The sequence below is a fragment of the Brachycentrus maculatus genome, unplaced genomic scaffold (assembly GCF_059751285.1).
Source record: "Brachycentrus maculatus isolate JH-2025_06_01 unplaced genomic scaffold, ASM5975128v1 h1tg000089l, whole genome shotgun sequence".
Lineage (NCBI taxonomy): Eukaryota > Metazoa > Arthropoda > Insecta > Trichoptera > Brachycentridae > Brachycentrus > Brachycentrus maculatus.
Window position 1 is genome coordinate 2,982,816 of NW_028280843.1, and position 23,452 is coordinate 3,006,267.

Here is a 23,452-nt window from a genome sequence, read left to right on the forward strand (position 1 = left end):
TTTATCGGCAAACAAACGTAATAAATAGTAAAATCAATGGAGGCGCCTGCCATATTTCAGTGAATTTCGGGCCTACATTTACAAAAGGCAGTAATGACATTTTTGCGTGCAAGCAATAATAAAGTAATAGGCAAGGCGTACCGCACTCGTGAATTTGAAAGTTGCCTATTTAATACCTGTCGAGAAAGGTTACTTCGTGAAAGCTTCGGTTTAACATTGAACGCAGTCTATGAAGGAAGCCGTATATTTATGGAAAGGTCACCCTACGTACTAAAGGCCAAACGACTCTAAGGGGGTATGAGTCAAAAAACCTATAAAAGGCTAGAAATCGCAATAAATCACGGACAATTTGTACCTTCAAAAAACAATTCAAAGTATGTTGAAAGTTCTCATAATTTATACGAGCATTTTATGTCCTCGCGTTGCGTCGTATCGGCGACATAGGGTATCCGACATATGGTGGAAGTTTTTTTGAAAAAAATATATTCACTAGGATATACACACTTTATTCATTAACTAATCAAGGACGCGGCTCGAAATTCTTGGCAATTAAATAATTTTTCCCAGATTGCGGCTAAGGGCTTCACATAAAAACGACTACGACAGTTTAGCGTGATAGAGTTCACGCGGACCGGCGATCGCGCACCGATCGAGCGCACCGATCCGGAGAAAGACGGAAAAGTGCACAAGCCAATCATCCGTTTTTTCATGCTAACCGGACTGTAAAATTCCGTGTAGTGCACAAGCGCTCTAAGCTTTTTCAAAAGGAAAATTACGAACGAAACTCTCCAATTCCAATTTTTCATTTCGTTCAAATTTACAATTATTTTCAACTATTTTTCATGAAAAAAATGCAGCGTTTCGACTTCGAGTTCACTCGAATACTCACGGGTCAAGGTGGATTCGTGAGCCAACACTAATTCAAGCTCTATGAGAGTGACAGATGTCCAAGTGATGATGTTACACCCAGAGATGTCCCTCACCTATTGATGCATTGTGCTTTTTCAACTTCTAAAGAATGCAGATGGAGGCGCGATACAAGGGATCTTGGGGAGGACTTATGCGACATTGAAACTGTGATACATAATTATCACAAGAGGTAGCATAATTCTCAAGTGAAACAAAAGGCAAGTTGCCCGAAAAGTCACATAACAATAATAATTTCAGATAATTTATATAACGCCATTTTGGTAAAATATTACTTCAAAGGCGCTTTTAAAGACGTGGATATATGATAGATAATGAAAAAAAAATCGTCAACATTCACTTAACTCCTGTACGAAATCCAATATTTTATGCATTGAATAACTTTATTAAAAAAAAAACAGCAGCGAACATAGATTTTTTTCTTCTACAAATACAATGTGACCTGTTAAAGTAATGCGAATACGGAAGAACATCAATTACTTGAAAGTAAAAGGAGTGAAGATTTAGCTCACTGAAGTCAAATCAGTCAACAATGAAATAAATTAAAAAATGTACAGTACCTATAATATGTTCATTTTCTATTCTATTTTCAATCATGATATTCCGCTTTATTGACAAAACCTATTGTAAAAAGAAACAGATTTTCGCACGACATTATACACGACGTTGATATTAAACCACGATAAACGCAGGACACTTGTTTAAATGAATGATGTTGTGATTCAGTAGGTCTACATGGGGAGCATTGACCCAATGTAGTCTGCTTCAGTTACGGAGGATCAGTTGACTTCTTCACTATCATGTTTCGGTTTACCGAGACCACTGACCCCAGCTGGATTTTACAGGAGTTATTCAAGCGTTAATAATAAAAGTCCTCAGGATTCAATATACGTTCCTTTCATGCACATACTCGATATAAAGACAGTTTGAAGGTAACCGAATACTTTATATGTATTCGTAATGTGAGCAAAAACATGGCGTGTGGAATACTCAGTAATTTAATACTATCATCTGATACTACGCATTTCAGGCGAAAATTTATACTCGGCCCTTACGCGACAAAGGTGTTATTATTTTGTGACAAGCCATTTGTTATATTGGTATAATTTAAAGGTTCATAATATGAGATGATAAACCACGCAAAAAACTGCAAATGCATGATAAATATTAAAATCCAGGAAAATAACTATTTAAATGCAAAGTTAGGTACCAAATACAATTGTTCGAATGTTCTGAAAACGCCCGTCAAACCAACAATAGACGTGATGATCACACGTGTTTTAGACGGCTGAAAATGCCGAATAAATGAATAAAAAACCATCGGTTCAAGCGATTCGCAAGGGCGTTGAACCAGGAACTTCCTTAATTTTATTACGGCTTGGCAACCACAAAAGAACATTTGCGCGTGCTTTTATTGCATATTTGGTTCATATAACTCGATGCGATCCTTTTAATGGACATGGGCGATCGAAGTAAAAAACCGAACTAAATTACGACTTCTTCAAAATAAGTCGTTACTTTATTCGGGTTTTGGATTCGAAAATTTAGCTAACTTGATATTTTTTTCTGGATTCTAATTTTTATTATGCTTTTTTAGGTTTTTGTGTGGTTTATCATAACTTATAATGTGAATCGGTGCAGAAATTTTGTTATCGCGTATTTCTAACTTCTAATATATTTGACAATATGACATCAAAACTTGAGCTGGAAAGAAATATAAACCAAGAAAAAGTAATGAGTACCATCCCAGTCGGTTAGCCGAAAAAGTAACGCTAGTAAGTTACGAAAAAGTATTAGTCACACCTCTACCTCTTAATATGATTTCATCGGCAAAGGAAAAACATCCACTTCTATTGCGGTATACTAACTAATTTGATACAAAATGGAAGGGACACCGACGAGCTAGGGGATAGAGAAAAAAATAAGGGGTTCTTTTCATTTACTATAAATGTCTTCATGTTGATTTTTTTGTACATAAAATGAATTCTTTTTATCAATAATATTTATTAGTTGCCTGAAAAAATTCTCCTTGCCTATTACGTACAAAGATTTATATCATATTCAGTTTATATATCGCTGGTTAAATGCCAAAAGGCCACAACACAAAAAAAAAATATTAAACTCTTTATTCCAATATTATTCTATATGAAGAAATGTCTTTTTCTAACGCTAGAATCATGGTTGTCTTTCGAATATGAAAATGTTGACGATTTAGATACCATTTTTGGAATAAAGAGTTTATTTTTTGCGTTGTGGCCCTTTGCAATTTAACCAGCGATATCAAAAAAATGATAGTGAAAGTGTCTATTAAATAATAAATGAATAAGGTTGATCTCTAAATACAATACAATAGATACGTAAAACGAATTCAGAAGTACGATAAAAAATATATATATATACGTTGTGCATAAAATTAATTCAGAATGTACAGCGAATATTTCGCTCACTCCTTTCAACAACGTCATACATAAAAAAACTAGATAAATAGAAGTTTAAAAATATAAAAAAAATGTATTAAAAATAAATATCAAGCAACTTTTTGAACTTTTACTGTGCAACAGATCTTTTTAGGTAAAACCTGAATGTTTATTCTCCATTTGAAAAATATTTAGTATATTTCAAAAAATAATTAAACAATACATTTTCCTCAAAATGCAAAAACAACACTTTCTGCCCTGTAGCGGGTAAATATTATGTTAAAAATTTGCCGCTTTTGCTGGCATATAGTACATTTTCTGGGCATTACGAAAACATTCAAAACAGAAAATTTAAGATTTAAGATATATGACGTTGTTGAAAGGAGTGAGCGATTTGTTTAAGTGAATGATTTGCGTCAAGTAAGTTCGGAACTTTTATAGGTACATAAACAAGTTGTAAGTAATGTAGTAAAGGGGAGTTGTACAGTGTATGCAGTATGCAGTATGCACTATGTGCAGGAGTGGGTTCAGTGAACTGGCGCGTCTGGTAAGAATCCTTCTTTTATTTGTCGGTCCTGCAGTGTTCAATTATGTTGTGTAATCTGTTTACACACTAACAAGTACGTTATATATCATCCACCACACACCACAGTTCAACTGGGAAACGGATTATCTTACATGTTTTGTGTTTTGAAAATCACAAAAAAAACAGCCTATCATAAATTATAAACCCTGTAAATACCCAGACTTTCATGATCTTCTTTATCATATTATTTTTTGACATCTCATCAAAGATGAAGAAGAATATGGAAGTCTGGGCATTTACGGGGCTGACGACCGTCATCTTCTTTATCTATGTTGAGATGTCAAAATGTAACAGCAAAAATTGTACTTGTTCTAACACGTGATTTTGTTACTGATAAAATAAATAATGATAAAGTATATTTTGTATTTTGAAAGCGTAGTTAACTTTGTGGTATGGTAATATAACAGTCATTCGTCGTTCACTTAGCGTAATACCACTTAAAAACAATTTTCTAGTGTAAACTCTAGAAAAGAGTTTTTAAGTAGTATTATACAAAGTGAACGATGAATGATGAGGAGAGTGTAAGAAAGTGAACGATGAATGATATGCGTAGTGTTTTATAATAGTTGGTACTCGTATCTGGCTTCGAGTAATGATGACTTGTAACGCATTTTTTTACTAAGCCTTCATTCGTTTACGAGTGATATAAGCTCTAACAAAATAAATTGTAATAACAATAAACAAAGAATATAAGAGTAGATAGAGATAGAAGAAAAAATCAACAATAATAGTAAGAATTAACTGACTTTAAGGTAAATATAAAATAAACTATTCGGTCTACATTAATTAAATCATTCAATTCAATTTTTCAATTCATACTAAAATCTGATCCGTACAAATTATTGTTACCTTAAATGTGACGCTTCAACCACTTAATAATTTGAATTGAGATTTTACTTGAACGATTTTGAGATTTAGTCACCGCTTGACTCTTTTTAAAATCGATTATTTACTGATTTTTAACTGATGAAAAAAAAATTGTTGCATTCCACTCTTTGCTTTTGTTTTTGTTGCATGTATGTGTATATTTTTTAATTGTATTTCACTCTTAACTTTTGTTTTTATTATTTACGTATCTTATTTGCTGTTATTAAAATTGTGAAAATTTTCTATTTTTTGTAGGTACCTTGTTCACTTGAATCCTAAAATGAGTAATGAAAATTACTTATCGGGAATATTATATATATTACTCTCATGTATGTAGCATGTTAATTTTTTTTTTTAAAACATACGTAAGATAGCGGTATTAGCTTTCAAAGTTTGAAGTCATTGTATCCGGAGCGCATGAAGGGTCCGCGAGTATCGTAAACAATCGCATCACAACGTACCCACGAGGTTGTGACGTTTCCATTGAGGGCTACGCGAGTAACTGGTCCCGGGCCTACACCAACAGCCGAGCGAGATGGTAAGGGCACAGCCTCACGAGGGCGTTGCCCCGCCGCGGGGCGCTGGCCGAGGGGCTGCCAGACAAACAAGTCGGGGGCCCAGAAGCACACGGACCCAACTCCACCAAGATTTGGCCAGCGTGCGAGTATTTAATCAAGTCTTTCACGAAACACAGCTATGAACAAAGCAATGGTAGAGGGGCGGAGAAGCGAGCCTCATCCCTCGACCGTCTTCATTTATCTGACTTAGCCCTTTGGGAATATTATACTAATATCAATATATTGAATAAATAGCGGGTAAATATCTGGACATCTAAGTAAATTTAGTAATTAAGTTTTTTGGTTGAAAATTATAAATCTCGTAGTCATTTAAGGATTGCTTTGAATTTTCAGCACAATGTTGGATACGTGCGTGTTTTTATCTTTCTACAAAAGTAAAAATTTAACATATGAAAGTTTTTTTTTAATCACCTTTAATACCGCAATGACAGCGCCATCTGTTGCACGTAACAGCACCACACGCAATACTATACATAGTTCGCGACAGATAACGTGCTTCTTAACAGATAAATCACTTTTTTGTCAATTTTCAACTTTTTATATGGCATTGTTGTTTTATAGATTTAAAAAAATATTTTCACTGCTTCACAAGCATTGTGAAATTATACAGATTAGAAATGTGTGCTTTGTATTTTCTTTCTATTACATTTAACGAGACTAACCCAAAGCAACGCATCCCCGGTTACATATATATATAGTTAAAAATAAAGTTTTAAAAAAAAGTATCGTATACAGACATACATTTGAAAATGTCACGGTCAAATCAAGAGCAAGTGGGAAAAATATTGTTAGGCTACCCCTTACTCCTGCCGCAGGTATTTAAAGCCACACAAGCGTTGAATGTATTTTAAGATCGTCACAAAAAGCCAGAGTAGCCAGAGGGGAATGATAAAGGCTATTATCACCAAAATAGTTTTGTAATCATTGTGGTATCAAGATATGTATTGTGAAAATATTACACATATATATCACATTGTGAAAATATCAAATTTAATAATATATTTTGATAAAAAAACAAAAAAAAATCTACGCAGAGAACCAAGATCAATACAGTAAAACCTCGATATAACGAATTAATTGGGGGGGGGGGAGTAGTCCGTTATATAAAAAGAGAGATGTCAAAAAATAATATGAAAATTACTCATATAATTGGAGATAATACAGATTTATGAACAAGTATTTGGACACTCAAAATTTGGTAAAATATAAAAAGAGGTTTAAAATCAATTTTTTTTTTAAAAAAATGAACACCGTATTTAGATATAATATAAATAAACAATACAAAACACAAACAAAATTATATTTATTGTATTGGACACTCGTCATGAACTGACGTTACCGTTTATAATCAACTCTCTAAAATTACGAAAATGCGTATAATATAGTTGAATTTCGTTATCTGACGAATAGTCAATGAATGTAATTAGATGAGATGAGATCGTCGAGATGTGATCTTGCCACTGATAACTTCATTATCGGCAGTGCTGTTTCTTCTTCGCTATCTTCAATTTCATATAATTTTTTTTGGTATCATAACTTCAGCTTTTGGACCTAATCATAATAGTCAAAATAGAGGGTAGACGAGGTGTGGGCAGAAGACAGATCTCCTGGCTCCGGAGTATAAAAGATTGAACGGGGATCAGGACCGTTGAGGTGCTGTTTAGAGCTGCCCAAGACAAGGACAATTACTCTCAAGCGATGGTCGACGTTAGGGAGATCTGACATGACACGAACAGAAGAAGAAGAAGAAGAACTTCATTGCTATTTCACTTTCGGTCATGATATTATTTATACCCAGGGTCGCCTTCATCTACTTGGATTTTTTTGGCTATTAAATGTGAAATGCGTTAAATAGAGGTCTGTTATATCGAGGTTTTACTGTATGTATCAACGTTAGCTCTTACCACTCTGTAGGCCAGACATTCTGGCCCGTATGATTCTAGTAGGCAGCTCCGTGGGCCACAATGTCTGGCCCGGCGCAGGTGTAACTTTAATCATCGATTTCTCTATCACCCAAGTATATTCTACCAAAAAATATTTGAGATAAATGCGGTTAATCATCGAAACATATTGAATTAACCAACATTTTTTCAATAAAACTTTCCATTACTTATATATAATCTAGGAAAAATAGATTATCATTTTGGGTGATAGAATATTTGTCATACGCTAATATTTTTTGGGACAGTCAGTCGTTATCCTTCATTTATGACGGTTCTCCAAGGATACTCCCACTTTTTGTGACCATATTTTTTCGTTTTGTGGAGACATTATATTTCAAAATTTTGTGATATTAGTGTGAGTAGTTAAAATAACAGAAATTACATTTTATGTGTTTATAATAAATATTTTATAGTTTATCCGCCATGGAAAACGATGAAAGTTACACTTTCAAGTTCAGTTATAAAAACGAATGGTCATACGAATTGCCAGACAGAGTGTCCCTAAATTAGGGAACCAAAATATTTATTTTAATGGTAGAAAAACGTCACATTTTTTTGATCAGAGTAGCTGATCAGTTAGTTATGCGAAAAAATGTTCAGAGTGGAAAAGAATTTATAAAAAAAACGCAATTTTTAAAATACTAAAGGGTGACAATTTGAATTTAAAAAAAGTTTATCTTCGAGATTCTTAAACGTTTATTCTACTCCAAAATGCAACACTAAGCAACTTCAACAAAACTTCAAATATTTGGCAATTAAATATTTCAATAAACTCCCTAATGAAATAAAAAAAATTGATGATATAAAAATTCTTAAGAAAAAAATTAAAGCCCATTATAATAAATCATGAAAAAATATACAAAAAAGACTATTATACCATTTACTATGTAACATTAAACCACGAGTGTAAGTCCCTCTCCAAGCACAAGGGCTCAATCTCTTTTTTGGTGAGGCACAGCGAATCGAAATATAAAAGTTTTCCATATGTATAAATGTTTCAAATGTATTATGTTATACTTAAAAATGTAAATATATTAAATAAATAAATAAAAAAGGGTTAAAATTCAGATTTAGGCGCAGGCGTTTATTTTTATACCCGTTTGATATATACAGCAGTGGATGAATTATTTATAAAGCCTCATGGTCGGGGTCTGATGTGCCTGCGATCCCGCAATAATGGGTGTATTCTACCTACGCATTTTTTACGCGAGGTAGTCGCCCCTGACGCGTGAGACCTTGCCCTCCTCCCCTCCCCCCTCGCCCCACCCCGGCCCGAAGGAGAGGGCGGGAAGGCTCTCCGCAGGATCTGGGTGGATGCATTGACCTGCCCCGACGGTGAACGATTTCCAAACACATACGTTTTCTATGGAACGAGCCGCTATATTGAGCTTTATGGCCACGCTAAAGGATAATGACACGGCTATTCGGCAAAATGCTAGTATTTCACGATTTATTTTTGATGTCGCACAATATATGGGACATACGAAATGAAACTAGATGATTTTAAAGATATTCTGAAACAGATCGCATCATTCAGCCATGCCTTATTTGATTCCATGCCATAAACTATATACTTTTCATATGCGTAAAATGTGCCCTCGGCACGGGAAAACCCGGTGAGTTATTGTAAATAGTAAATTGTAATTATGTGCATGACGAAAAATAAATAATATGTATATGTATTCAAGTAATAATAAAAGCATGTATTATGTATTCAATTATTATTTATTCAATATTACCCTGGACTGGTACCTGAAGCGGGGGGCTGATCACCCTTCCTTTATGTGTTAACGATAACTATGACGATAACTGCGTTAATATGATGCAGTGCCCTATGCACCGTCGGGTGCGGATAAGGGTTTGAAGAAGAAGAAGAATTAAAAAAGCTGAATGATTCATGCTTAATCTAGATAACTTGGAGCATTTTTTCGTATCCGTTTTGCAATTGCATTTTTTTTTAATTTTAACATTTTTTTAAATTTATTCTATCAAACATTCCATAGCCAATATATCAAGATATATATTACGGGTGTCTCAACAGAGAAAAGGGAGAGTCAAACAACGAGATCAACCATGTTGACAATGGAACTTTGGTTGCTACGATTTTGGGTTGAACTGATCATGTTTATTTGAAACAAAGTCAAACAAAAAATGGATCATACATTAGGGTGACCAAGAGCTATAATATGTATTATTCATATTATTTTTTGACATCTCATCAAAGATGAAGAAGAGTATGGCATTTGTCTGGAATATGGAAGTCTGGGCATTTGGTGAGAGGTCAAAAAATAATATGAAAAATACTCCTATGATTGGAGATAATCCAGATTTGTGAAGTATTTGGACACACTCAAAATGTTGTAAACCTTGTATTAACTAAGGATACTATTTCAAGATACTCGTAATTGTGGAATTTAACAAGTAATTTAAGAGGTTTATAATCTCGTAAATTGAAACGAGGTGTAAATTAAGAACGACTTTTATGGCATGGAAAATAAAAATAATGTAAATGAAGAGATTCGAAAGTCAATGTACCATCTATTTTGACCCTGTAAATCTCTGCAGGCGGCCAAAGTCCGCCTCCGTAGTATAATGGTCAGTACGCTCGGCCACCGTTCTGGAGGTCCCGGGTTTGATTCTCAGGAGGGTGTCAAATGAATAAGAGTGATTTTTTTACTCCTAATATTTATTTCATATTACCCGGAGCGGAGGGCTGATCACCTTTCTGTCGTGTGTTAACCATCAAGATAACACTGCTTCTATACTTTGTATGTACTTCTATATATGTACCATTGGGTGCGGGTAAGGGTTAGAAGAATAATATATTTTACCACTACACTAAAGACCCTTATCTATACCCAATGGTGCATAGGACACTACATCAAATTGATGTAAAACGCATTTTTACTTCAAATATTCCAGAACTTCAGGAAATACCAGTGTGTGTTTTACTTTACACAACCTACGTCGTGACAGTAGTAAAATAAATTATACTTTCTAGAAATATCGATAAACATTTACTAGAAAATTTTATGTACTGATAATAATTTTTATATCTCAAAAAGTACATAGAATTGATGTTTATCAAGAACAACATACAAAATGATATTACGGTGGTATAATAGATAAAATTATTTATCTATAATGGAAATAATTCTGGAAAATATGCATAGCGCCATTTACGTATAAAATGCGCATACCTTTAAAAAAAATACATGAAGAACGTCAATCAAATAAAAATAAAAGTTTTACTTGACTCCATAAATTTATTCAAATGCTAATTTAAAAAAAAAACAGTAATGCAGTATTAATAAACCACTAATAAATAGAACCTAGGATCTCTAGCGCATAAGCCAAGGATGCTAACCACTACAATACGGAGGCAAACTCAATTCCCGGTTTGTTGAAACTAATTTATGGTATTTTTGACACTGATATTGAATTTGATATTCTGAAATAGCAGCTGAAGCGTAAGACGGATCGCCATGGTATATTTCATGTTAATTCATATTACATATTCTTATTCAGTTATCTAAGCACGTTTGGATAAAGGGAAGAAAAATAATTATCAATACATAAATTGAAAGTTCAATGAAAAATATGTTAAACAGTAAAGGTTTAAAAAAAAGTAGAGAATACCAGAAAGGCATGTCACTGTCAATAACACTGGAAACATGCTTGAAAGTGGATCAAGGAAAAATTAATAATTCTGTAAATAGCTTGGAACTGAGAAATTTCAATTTGTATATCATAACCAAACAAGAGAATTGAACCGGAATCCTGAATAATAATATAATGATATCCTGAAAAAACAAAGGAAAAAAATGTTGGCAGTATAAGAATATTTCTTCTATAATTTTTTAAAAGAAATTGTATAGTTTTAAGAGAGACAATAATCAAAATAAATTGATGTAAACAGCTCAAGGTATTCATACACTTAAGAAATATCTTGTACAACCTTGTACTGTAGGGTACGAAACGCCAAGGGTTCTTCACATTGCGGTTATTCCTGTTTGTATCCCTGCTCTATCCCCATTATTTCCTTTTTATGGAAGTAATGTCCTAAAGTCATCTGTATCCCATCAAATATATTCCACTCCTAGATCTGGAATCCAAAAATCTGGAGTGCAGGACCGTCCAGTGACTTCCATATAATCTACAACTGATTTAACACCATGCCAATCTGCTGCGGTGCTCTTTACATCACTAGTGTGCAGATAAGAAGAAGAAAGTCTTATAGGGATTCAGAAATATTTATATATAAAAACAGAGTAGGGTGGAACTCTATCGTATGTCCGGAACTATTTACCGCAGAGACTATTTTCTCAAAAAATTATTTATAATGTGGAGATCACTATTCCATCTTATTTCAACTAGAAATCAATCATACTGGCAGTTCAAATCAAAGATAGCAACCCAATCTAAGATAAGACAAGAACCGGAGAAATTTTTAATTATTATATTTTTTTACACTTTATAAAGTCATGTACGTATACTAATGCAAGTTGTGGATATTTTATTCATAAATAAAGATAGCACCCATTATATAAATTAAAAGGCAAAATTTAAAAACTATCATGAAACTACTAAACGAAGTAAGAAATGATGGTACAAGACACAATCTATACTGCTATTTCCTTTTTAACCCGATGAGCAATTATTAAAGTTGACATATTGATAGTAATAATACTATGAATTGGGAGACAAACAATGTATTCGCTATTTTTCAGGTTTGTATTCAAGAGAAGCTAGAAGAGAAGGAAATATCCTGGAGAAATAGACAATCACTGAGGATGAACGATGAAATATGGTAAGAGGTTCATGTTCAATAAGAAGGTTTACGTCTGAAACATGACCAGAAACATGTCTCGTGTATAATGCTCAGCATGGTAAGGAATGGTGACAGTTAGTTTGTGTTGTAGAAACAGATCAAAGACCGCAACACTCAGCATGACCAAAACGACTAAGGAAGAGATAAATAGTTACCTATAGAAATCACAAGCATAAAGCACATTACTGCTTCAAAATAGATCAACAAATGTAATAATAATAATATATAAAGAGGATGCATTCAAGCTGATCAAATATATAGCACATTATAATTTTTATGTTTAAATTATTTAAAAGTAAATACCAAAAAGATACTGTTGCTGTATTATTGAATGATACAGCAACTGAGTCAATCTCCTATCACACAATGATATGTATGAATTCAAAAATATATATTTTAACTGGAATTACATACTATTGTGAAATACTTACAAACAACTATGAATGTGGTTACATTGACGGTGATAAGATTTAAAATATTAAAAAAAAGAGTATTTAAAAAAAATTAAGAAATGCGTTTGCTAGCACACCCACTGCGTAAGAATTTCATATGTAATTAATCCGAAAGAGTATCTCTGCATCCAAACTGTCTGACATTTTGTGAAATTAATGGAGTGTTTGCCATACAACTGTTGAATGTTGAACTCGGTAACAATATAAATCTATTTATAAATATAATATATTACAACTTAAGGATTTATAACGAGTTTAAAGATAGGCGTGTTGCGCAATAAAATACTGATTTATATTTATGTCAATATAAACTAACCACCTTGATCAATGAAAATATTAGAGATATTGCTCTAGTTCATAGTGAATATAAAATCTCGAAGTATTCTTAGAATGAACAGAGTTCAAATTGGCATTATAATGTGATTTAAAACAAAACAAGCGACTCGAAACATTTAAAAAGCGATATCATACGAACTGTCAGATTGGTTAATTTTATTTCTTTAGAGATTTGGATATTTTTGAACGCACTGTATATTGTTTTCTGCAAGTTTTATGTGGACCTATAATAAATACAATAGTTAATCTCTAAGAATCAACGCAATTAAAAACAATATCCATCTCGAAAATAAGTTCACGCGAGCACCTTACAGTAAAGATTTCTGGAATGGTTACGGGGGAATTGATATTATGAAAATCCAGGTAAATATTTTATATATTACTTACCACCACAGCCATACACATTGAATATGAATTTTACGGTTAAAGCCGTGGGTCAACGAAAACTCAAACACAGACCACGCACCGCACAACTTCAGGGTGGCCTCGGAGGAACTAAATATGGCAGATGGCAGATCACAGATGACAAAAATGTCAAGACGCATATACGGCTACAATAAACTTAGAGGCAATATTTAAACAATCATTAAAATATAACCCTTTGAGTTGTATTCATAAGGACTACTTTAGGTTGCGCTTTATACATTGAAAAATCTTGATTCTTCTGGTTTTAAAAAGTTTTGATATTTACGACGATAATTTCTTGTAAATTGAATGTAATATTGAAAAAAAAACTTTTGTCTGATTAATTCTTGTTGAAATAAGGTTAAATACTTTAAGGGTCAAAATATATGCGACAGTGAATTTTGTAGAAGTTTCTCAAAAGGTGATCATTTTTCATTCTTTATCTCTATCACTGCAATGTTTTGAATAATTAAAATCACTGTTCAATTATTTCAGTACTATTATTTCAATTTTCGGTTAATTAATTACTTAATTAGTGTTGTTACTTCAAAACATAATCTCAAGACTACGCGCAAAAAGCGTGACGCACCTTTAAAAAACACGTCTGTTTTTATGCCAATAAAAACTGACATCCCAAGTTTTGTCTATTTCATAATAACACATGGGCTGTTTATTTAACAATGAATATAATGGCGTTTACGTTTAAATGAAATAACCAAATCAAAATAAAGCTAAACTAGTATTTTCCTTCCAGGGGTAGGAAAAAAAAATACCCTTTAGGTATATTTTTCCCGAGGTCTTATATTTTTTTTGGGTGGGAGTTATAATTTATTTTTATCTTACCCATGACATACAAAGTTCTTTTAAAAGATTTCTTTTCAATTTTTAGTGCTAGTAGGGATTAGTCGAATGTGATTAAGTTTATTAATGATATAAATGAAGCGAAATGAGACATTTTAAATTCCTACATACATGCAAAACGTAGGAGTGTATTTTTAGAATCAATAAATTACATTTGATGGTTGAACTTAAGTGTTTTTACTGTTATCTGTAAAGCAATTTTAGAGACAATTTACATATAAAACTGATGATATTCTATTTGATTGGGTTCTTTGAATTAAAATTAGATATATGTATATAGGCGTTTCCCAGTATGTAAAAATATTCCAGGGTTCGGATCTTGCTTACATCCCAATAAAAGGGTCTCTGATAAATAAAAGCTTTCTCAATCCATCAAAGATAGCTGTAATGTAATATAATATGTACTGTGTCATGAAATTAATCATACATATATCTAGGAGTTACAAAAAGTTGGTTGTCATTCATGGGTAGAATGGTGAATGTTGAGTATATGTAAAGTGATCACTTAACCAGTCTATGACAGGTCATTAGCCCTATAAATACCAATATTCTTCTTCATCTATGTTGATATGTCAAATAAATGTATTTTAGATATATCTTAAGAATTATTTTAATAGCCTTTTTTTTCAATAGATTGGTGATTTAGTAATTGAAAAAGTTATGGATAAATTAGATAAGGAAATACAATGGAACCTCTTATAACGAGCGTAATTCGTTCCAGGATCTTACTTGTTAGGCGAAACATTTTGTTCCCATATAAATCAATGTAAAATACGATAATGCCTTCCATGCCGAGAGAATATTCAATTTTTTTTATGTAGGTACACTTAGACCTCGCTTTGCGTGTTTCCTGAATCAAGACTCATTTTCGCTGTGCGTCTTTGTTTTTCGATTCGCATTAATTTTTTTAAATTATTATTCAGAGATTCATTTTTAAATTTTTTAAAAGGTAATTTCCTGTTTTGTAACTTTAAATTTTGTTTACATTTCGGGGAATCTTTTGGAACATATCTACAACATAGGTCTTAGGAACGTAGGTCTTAGTGTATATTTATTAACGTTTATTTAAATAAAATTACTTAAAAAATGTTGAGGAGTATAACAACTTGGATTACAATTTAAATTTGAAAAAAAAACCTTAATAAAAAAATTGATATAAGACAAAAAATCAATCCTTTTTAATAAGAAAACGCTTTGCCAACGCTTCAAAATTTTGCGAAAATGTGTTACAGCATTATGATTGAATAAATTTGTAGCTCGAATAGCTACCTCCTAATTAGTGTGTTGCTTCTTAAAGTACGATGTAACATTTTATTATATAGTGTTAGAAGATTGTTGCTCTGCTACATCTTTCTCTATTAACAAGCTCTCTTCAATAATTTCTTGCTATGAAACACGATGCAACTCCATAAGCTCTTGACTGTGCTCTTTTACAAGTTCTTCAATACTTTTTTTTAATTTAAGTTTTACTTAGTAAATACAACTATTTCTTAAAATTTACTGTGACACGTCGCCTGTCCAAACTCAAAACACAGTAAGGGACATTTTTTTTGCATTTTTGGACTAAGTAGATTCTACGTAGCCCAAAAATGCAAAAAAAAACGTACTACAAAAAAAAATGTCTCTTACTGTGTTTTAAGTTTGGACAGCCGACGTGTTTCGATGCATTTCGCATCATTTTCAAACACCGTAATACGTATTACAGTGTTTGAAAAATGTTGAATGCATCGAAACATGTATCATAGTAGATTTTATGAAATAGTGGTATTTACTATGTAAAACTTAAATTAAAAATTGATAGGTTTTACCAAAAAGTGCCTGCCGAATCAATTAATGAATCTTCAATACCAATTATCTTCAATACCGTTAGTATGCACCCCAAGTCCCATGATATTGGCCAATGACACAATCGAACTGCGGAAGTCCCGGCTCACAATGTTATGAAAAAGGGACTTGCCCTTTCTCTGTAACTCGTTATGCAAAATATCGCTAGTTAAGGGAGCAACTTATTTACGTTTTTTTCCGTTATGTGAGGCTCCACTATAGATAAATTTTCATATGTGGATATATTTTGCAAATACATATAAATATAAAAAATGTGATGATTGCATTCTCGTTATGAGGATTTTTTTATTCTTTGTTCAAACATTACTAACATGTTGGAAAAACTTGTTGTTAACTATGCTAGAAAAATTGGGTATAATTCTATTGGGGTATGGGATCAAACCAAAGGAAATGGGAAAAATAAAAGGCAAAATACAATTAAAGTTGGCTTTTTTTATTTGTATAAGCCTAATATTATAAAATTATACATCATAATTGCACACTTTTCCCTAGATTACATCCATTAACAGGTAGACAATAGGTAGGGTATATATGGATAATGAAATGTACAGCTAAAACATTCCAACGTGCAAATACCTGAGAAAGTGTGATTGTTTTGTCGCAAGGTAAAAACCTGATTTGGATATCAAAGCAATAGTTCCATTCATAATGATCAAGTGAAATATAAAAGGCAGTGATAATACAATATGTATGTTTTGGTTGTAAAAATTCAATAGCGATATACGTCGTTGAAAATACATATTATATAAAAGATTTGTGCATAAGTATAAGAATGATGGTCAAAAATTTCATAAAAAACATTTTTGAATACATATATTTTGCATAATATTATATTCCCTTGATAAATCTTTGTCATAACACTGATTACATTTATTTTGTTATGTACCAGAGTAAAAGGAAATAATAATCGAGACCCACGTATATGTTACCTTAAATCCATGTAGAACATTCGGAGAGTGCTATAAACTGTAAAACATTTTGATTTTCTAGATCTATTAAATATTTATTGAAGAAAATAAGATCAATTCATTTACTTAAGTCTATTACTATATGCGACGTTTTGTAATCATACGAAAATAATTATTTGACATTCACACAATAGACTGGCATCTACACATTAAGAATAAAATAGCCAGTAGAATTTTGAAATATAGGTTATGTATGTATTAACACTCTGGATTTACTATATCTAATTCTAACCTAGAGAGATTTTTTTTTATAAGGCAATTTGATATTTTATTAATTTTAGCATTATTGACTACGATCTACATAATTACAAACACATTTTTAGTTAAACTCCGATCAAGATAATTGATATTTATATTGCTCAAGATTTAAGGCTTCTACCGTCTACAAACATTGTTATGTCGCGTGATTTATAGATTTAAGACTAAACATTCTATTAATAATACAGCACAATATAACTAAGTTTATATAACAGAAATACACATGTATTCAATATGATATGGTCCCGCCTGCATCTGCTGGATTAAGCTAAATAAAGTGTACATTTTTACTTTTCAAAAGGAAAGATCCAAATATCACCACATATTTAAACTAACAAAACATTAAATATCTTAAAATAAGTTACAAAATTAAAATTATCTGAAATTGCACGTTAATTCATAGGTATAACATAATTATTACAACCCAAGGGATATGACAAGTAAAATTATACTATGGGAAAATCTAATGAAGTTTTAAATTTAATTGTAAAAGCCAAGGTCCTAAAAATATTACAATGGCCGTTAGAATATCCTATTGATAACTACATAAGTTTTATAAATTATTTGTTCGTAAAATAAAAAATACCTTGTGCGGTAGTAATAAATATAAAATTAAGTACACTCTGAGAAAACAAGATGTGAAAAGGAATGTTATTTTATATAAAATGATTCACAAATCAATCTAGAATCACTAATATGCAGAGTATGTATATTGAGTAAACAGAAATCAACAATAAAAAATTACCAAAATTCTGTTCTTAACAATATAGATGGCATGAGAATGTGAAAAATTCAAATTAAAAAATGAAAAACTTATTTTCAATAATATAAATTTATGGACTTGTTGCCTTTTGGCGACCCTGTTTTGATAATACACAAAGTGGGAAATTAATTTAAAATAAATTATTGATAAGATAATCGGTTAATGTTAACTGCAGCAGCGTTTGCCTACATCTGTTAAAATTAACTAAGTTATTACAGAATCTCATACTACTTTAAAATTCAGGAAAGTGAATTTAGTATGTAATAAGTTGTGTAGAGGCCTAATCTGATTTTTGTTTATGAAGGAAGAAAATTATCCAAAAATACAATTTAGGATATTTTATAATGAAACTTAATATATTGTTTTTATTGCTTAACAATATTGCTTGTTCAATTAAAAAGAGTTTACACATACATACGTAAAATTATTTCAGATATCACTTCCATTTCAATCCTACAAAGCTACACAAATTCACACATGTCACAGCACAGATTTACTCAATTGACATCAATTTTCATCGAGATAGTAATCTATTAAACTAAAAATAACTATTCGAAATCCCTAAGAATGTGAAGAGTTTTTAAAGACACTATAGAATAAAGAAAAGCAATTGTGTCGGTGAAGTCAATATTAAATATAAACTAATATGAATGCTCCGCGCATCTAAACGATTTAAGTCAAGATTAGATTATTAAGGTTGAATGCTTGAAAACCTAATAGTGGCTCTAATTATATCAATTGTTAAATGACCGATTAATCAGTTAAATAAAGTAAATACGTAGAATGATTACAGAAATAAGGAAATATTAAGTTAAATTTCACTATGATGACACCGTCATTAAGTTTGTTCACTAGAACTAGGGGAAAGCATATTATCGTTGAAAACCACACTGGCAACGGGGAAGGATTGCTCCGTATTGGACTTGGTATGCTTAGTCTCCAGAAGTTCCCTCACATCTGCGTCAGGGCCATCCACCATGATATGGTGAGACGTACTTCTCTTGTGCCCTTTAATAATTCCCTCTACCACTTTCAAATCTTTGGAGTTTGTCCTCCTGTGCCTTAGAACCATATTAGAATTGTCCAACAATTGTTTGGCTTCTTCGTCGAAGCCTTTAGAATGCACGACGGAAGCGAGATCTAAATTTTCCACACTCTTCAAAGCGAGATGCTTCAATTGGTCCAAGCTAATATCACGTGAGTTGGACCTCGAATGTATCTTGAAATCGCGGGATCCAGATCTCGAGTGAGTATTGAAATCTTTGGAAGCTGATCTCGAGAACATGGTGTAGTCCTTAGAATTAGACCGTGAGTGCTTCAAGTCCCTGGAATTGGTTCGACTGTGTTTCATCTCAGATTTTTCCTGTTCTTCCAAGGATAGTTGATGTCTCGCTTCTAGTTGAATGGTTTTAGAATCATTCCTCAGATGTTTGGAAGCAACGAGCACCCTGGAGTTTTTGCCAACTCCAGATTTGGACTGTTGGGAATCTTGCGAGTATTGAGAGTCATTTCTTTGAAGTCTGCACTGGCTCTTGGGGATTTGTTCCTTGAAGGACTCGGATTGTGTGATAGCGCTGGGACCTTCTAGCGGGGTACCGATATGAGAACTTCCCCCGGATGTTAAACCAGATGTGAATCCGCTCATATTCTCAGCACTCGGCTTCTCTTCAAATACTGAAAATAAATTTAAAAAATAAGTAAATTTTTATTACCCCAAAAAACAACAAAAAACCCATACATAGTTGAATGTAGTCAAATTTTTTGTTTATACAGAATTATCTGAAAGACTACATACATATGACATTTACATAGGGCATTTAATACGTTCTTGGTTCAGGTATACTTCTTTGTATTTTCTGTGCTTTTATATGGACTCCTGATTACTTAAGGATCATAATGACGAACCCAGATTTTATCCTTAATTTCATGTAATTTTTTTGCCAGTGGTTATGAACCCAGATTTCATCCTTAATTTAATGTAAATTTTTGCCAATGGTTGCCGTAGGACCTTAACCACAGAACTCAAAAAAAATATTTACAGTTTGAATGCGGTAAGTTTTTTGAAGCAGTGTAAAGAATATTGGGACCCATTTGTGCTTATTTTTAACATGTGTAGGGGTCTTGTAGAATGGACACAATGGTACCAGTGAATAGGTCAATGATCCCAGTTGTTTTTTTACTTTCATTCTGTCATATATAATTTTTAAATGTATATATTTTTTATATTAGAAAAGCTTACGTTTATCGAGACTGATAATAGAACCAGTGATGTCTTTTTGAGGGTCCAGGGGAGAACAGTAATCCAATGACTTTCGCCTTCGGACGAGCCACCAGTCAATAAGGAATATTCCTAAGGCTAAAATTTTGATTCCTCCGCAGAGCCCCACATATCTGAAATAAAGCGAGAGAGTAAGAAACCATTTATTTACTTATGAACAAACATTATACTTTAATGCACACATAAATTATATGATAATGCAATACACAAATCAACAAAGTCATCCGATGTTTGAAAAACAAACATTGATAAACTAGAGCGAATTACCCTCACGCACAATATGTAAAACAATATTTAAAAACAAAATAATTAATACATAGAAAGAGGACTTAAACATAAAACAACAATATTTTATTTATTGTTTCGGCATTAACTTTGTGGTAAGACATGTTACAATGATTAAAGAAAACACTTGTTTTTTACCACTTGAGTTTTATTATAGACTACATGTTTCAGAAGTTAAACTTCCATCATTCATTATTATACAGACCTGAATGATGGAAGTTTAACTTCTATTCATTATTATACAGACCTGAATGATGGAAGTTTAACTTCTATTCATTATTATACAGACCTGAATGATGGAAGTTTAACTTCTGAAACATGTAGTCTATAATAAAACTCAAGTGGTAAAAAACAAGTGTTTTCTTTAATCATAAAACAACAAGGTGAAATCAAATAAAATGTCAATCAATAGCACCAGAAATACATTTAGATGATAGTTGACGGCCAAAAATTCCTTATTAAGTCACATTGTTAAATATCTTTTTAGCTTTACAGCTACTTCACTTTTATACGGTTCATGAATATAAATGAAATCAGTTTTGCCAATGTTACTGTGCTGTCTTTGAGATAAAGAAGTTTTCTTGATGAAGCAATCAGATCTCTATTGGAGTTTTCAGTAAAGTAACTATGGTAAGTCTTCTTCCATAGTGTAGTTCCAAATTTACACAATTGGTTACTGTGTTGGAGGACATGGGTACTCAGAGTTAAATTTTTTTTTTACATAAATACAAAGATTTTTTCACTCCAATATTTATTTAATATTACCCTAGGCTGGTATCCGAAGAACAGACCTGATTACTTTGCGTTCCTATCATTAAAAATCAAGTTAACATTCTATCAATCTGATCCGATTAATTATCATCTGAATGTTTCCAAATAAGAATTTAAAAGCCTAAAAAAACTATTTAAAACAATAAATATATGCATTAAATAAATAAATAAGAAATATAAAACATAAAATGCAGAATCATCAATGTTACTAGTGGTGTAAGCAGGGGATATCTTTATTGCGGGAACAATACACTAGTGAGTTACACTTCTGTAGAATGAATACACCAACTCTTAAAGGTTTTTTATTAATATTCTCTTGACATATTCTGTAAGCATTCATAGGCCTTAGAAAACCTCTGGATTTGTTTTTTTTTTATGCAGGATTTTTCACCAAATATGGTCATTTATAAATACTGTTCTTCATATGATTAGTGCTTACCTATATCTGAATTGTTCAATGTCATAAAGTAGGCAGCGACCTCCCTTTTCGCCGCATGTACTTTTCCACAAGAGACATGTAGAATCAATCAAATTTCCGAACAGTATGGGAGCGGGAATATAGCCGAATAGTCGGAATATCACAAATTGCATTCCCAGAGCAAACGATCGCTCTTCTTCACTGACAGACCTGTTGAGAAAGTTAATAATTACAAATGTATAAAAACTCAAAAATTCCATTAGCAAATGTGATTTTTTTGAGGAATACAAATTCAACAAAACAAGAAAGAAAAAAATTTCATTTACTACTGTATTTCATTCTAAAAAGTATACTACACATTTTTGGCTTGAAATGCAAGTTAATAAATATTATAAAATTTCATCAAATGAATCAATCAAATTGAAAACGTTACAAAACAAAGTGTTCAAATTATATGAAGTTGTATGAGTAACCTCCCCAATTGCCATAAGTATTGCTGCTTTATATTTCCTTTCTTTCCTACTTACTGTTCTCCCTCCACTCCTGTATAGCAGTAATGACCCTAACTTAACTTAACCCTGAACTCATTTAATTACATATTTCTATCCCGTCACATATCGCTCACTCCTTTCAAGAACGTCATAAATCAAAATTCGTAAATTTTTAGTTATGCATGTTTTCGGAATGCCCATAAAATGTACTATATCCCAGCAAAAGAGACATATTTTTAACTTAATATTTACCTGCTACAAGGCAGAAAGTGTTGTTTTTGCATTTTGAAGAAAAGGTGTTGTTTAATATTTTTTTTGAAGATACTAAATATTTTACAAATGGAGAAAAAACCTTAGGTTTTACCTAATAAGATCTGTTTCACAGTAAAAAGTTCAATAAGCAGCTTGATATTTATTTTTAATGCATTGTATTATATTTTTAAACTTTAAAAACGTTCTCCTGAAAAATCAAGTTTTTTGATTTATGACGTTCTTGAAAGGAGTGAGCGATATATCCCACTCTTATATCCAAGAATCTGAAGTGCAGGACAGAACACCTTGCCTTCATATAATAAGCAATCTAGTTAACACCGTGTCAATATGATGCGGTGCCCTATGTATCAATGGGTGTAGACAGGGATGAAAAAAACATTTTTAAATGGTGGCATTCATTCTAAACTAATAGGTAAATTTTATCTAAATACCTGCATGTAATACTAAAAATTCTTAATAACTTGGAAAATCTAAGTATAAATCTACAAAAATATATACACCACTGACCATAACATATATTACTTTCCTAAAAAGAGAGCTGTTTTTTCTGTCTTCGATGATTATGGGTAGATTTGAGAAGAAGTTATTTAATTTGAAATTAGAAAGGTACACGCTTTGCATATATAAAACAAACCTTAGGACGATCATGAGAAGAGGCATCTGCGTGACGGCCACGATGAAGGTCATGAAGAAGAGCAGAATCAGGAAGGGAAATATGGTGGTACAGGGAGGGCTGCAGGGGCCTGCGGTAGCCACGGGCACAACAGTCACCTCGGCAAAATCCTCACGGAGTGCTACGGAGGCAGCCGCGCTAGACCCACCCACACCTGTGTGCAGAGGACCCCCTCCGGGACCACCACCCAGCATTGACAGGTTCCCATGGACACCTGTGATACAAA

General features: G+C 32.3%; 2 protein-coding genes across 3 annotated transcripts in view; both read right to left on the reverse strand.

The window, feature by feature from the left end:
* PRL-1 (protein-tyrosine phosphatase 4A family member PRL-1) overlaps positions 1-13,434 on the reverse strand; it is an 85,850-nt gene extending 72,416 nt beyond the window's left edge. Inside the window, exon 1 of the mRNA XM_088257980.1 lies at positions 13,325-13,434. The gene's annotated coding sequence lies outside the window, so the exon portion shown is untranslated. The remainder of the gene's footprint in view (positions 1-13,324) is intronic.
* A 3,026-nt stretch (positions 13,435-16,460) lies between these two features.
* Positions 16,461-23,452, reverse strand: part of Oatp30B (Organic anion transporting polypeptide 30B) — a 128,720-nt gene continuing 121,728 nt past the window's right edge. For both annotated transcript variants that reach the window (XM_088257984.1, XM_088257985.1), the window contains 4 exons: positions 23,188-23,440; positions 21,811-21,999; positions 20,277-20,428; positions 16,461-19,711 (listed from right to left, as the gene is read on the reverse strand). In XM_088257984.1, coding sequence (XP_088114110.1) covers positions 18,876-19,711; positions 20,277-20,428; positions 21,811-21,999; positions 23,188-23,440 — 1,430 coding nt within the window. In that variant the 3' untranslated portion in view covers positions 16,461-18,875. The remainder of the gene's footprint in view (positions 19,712-20,276; positions 20,429-21,810; positions 22,000-23,187; positions 23,441-23,452) is intronic.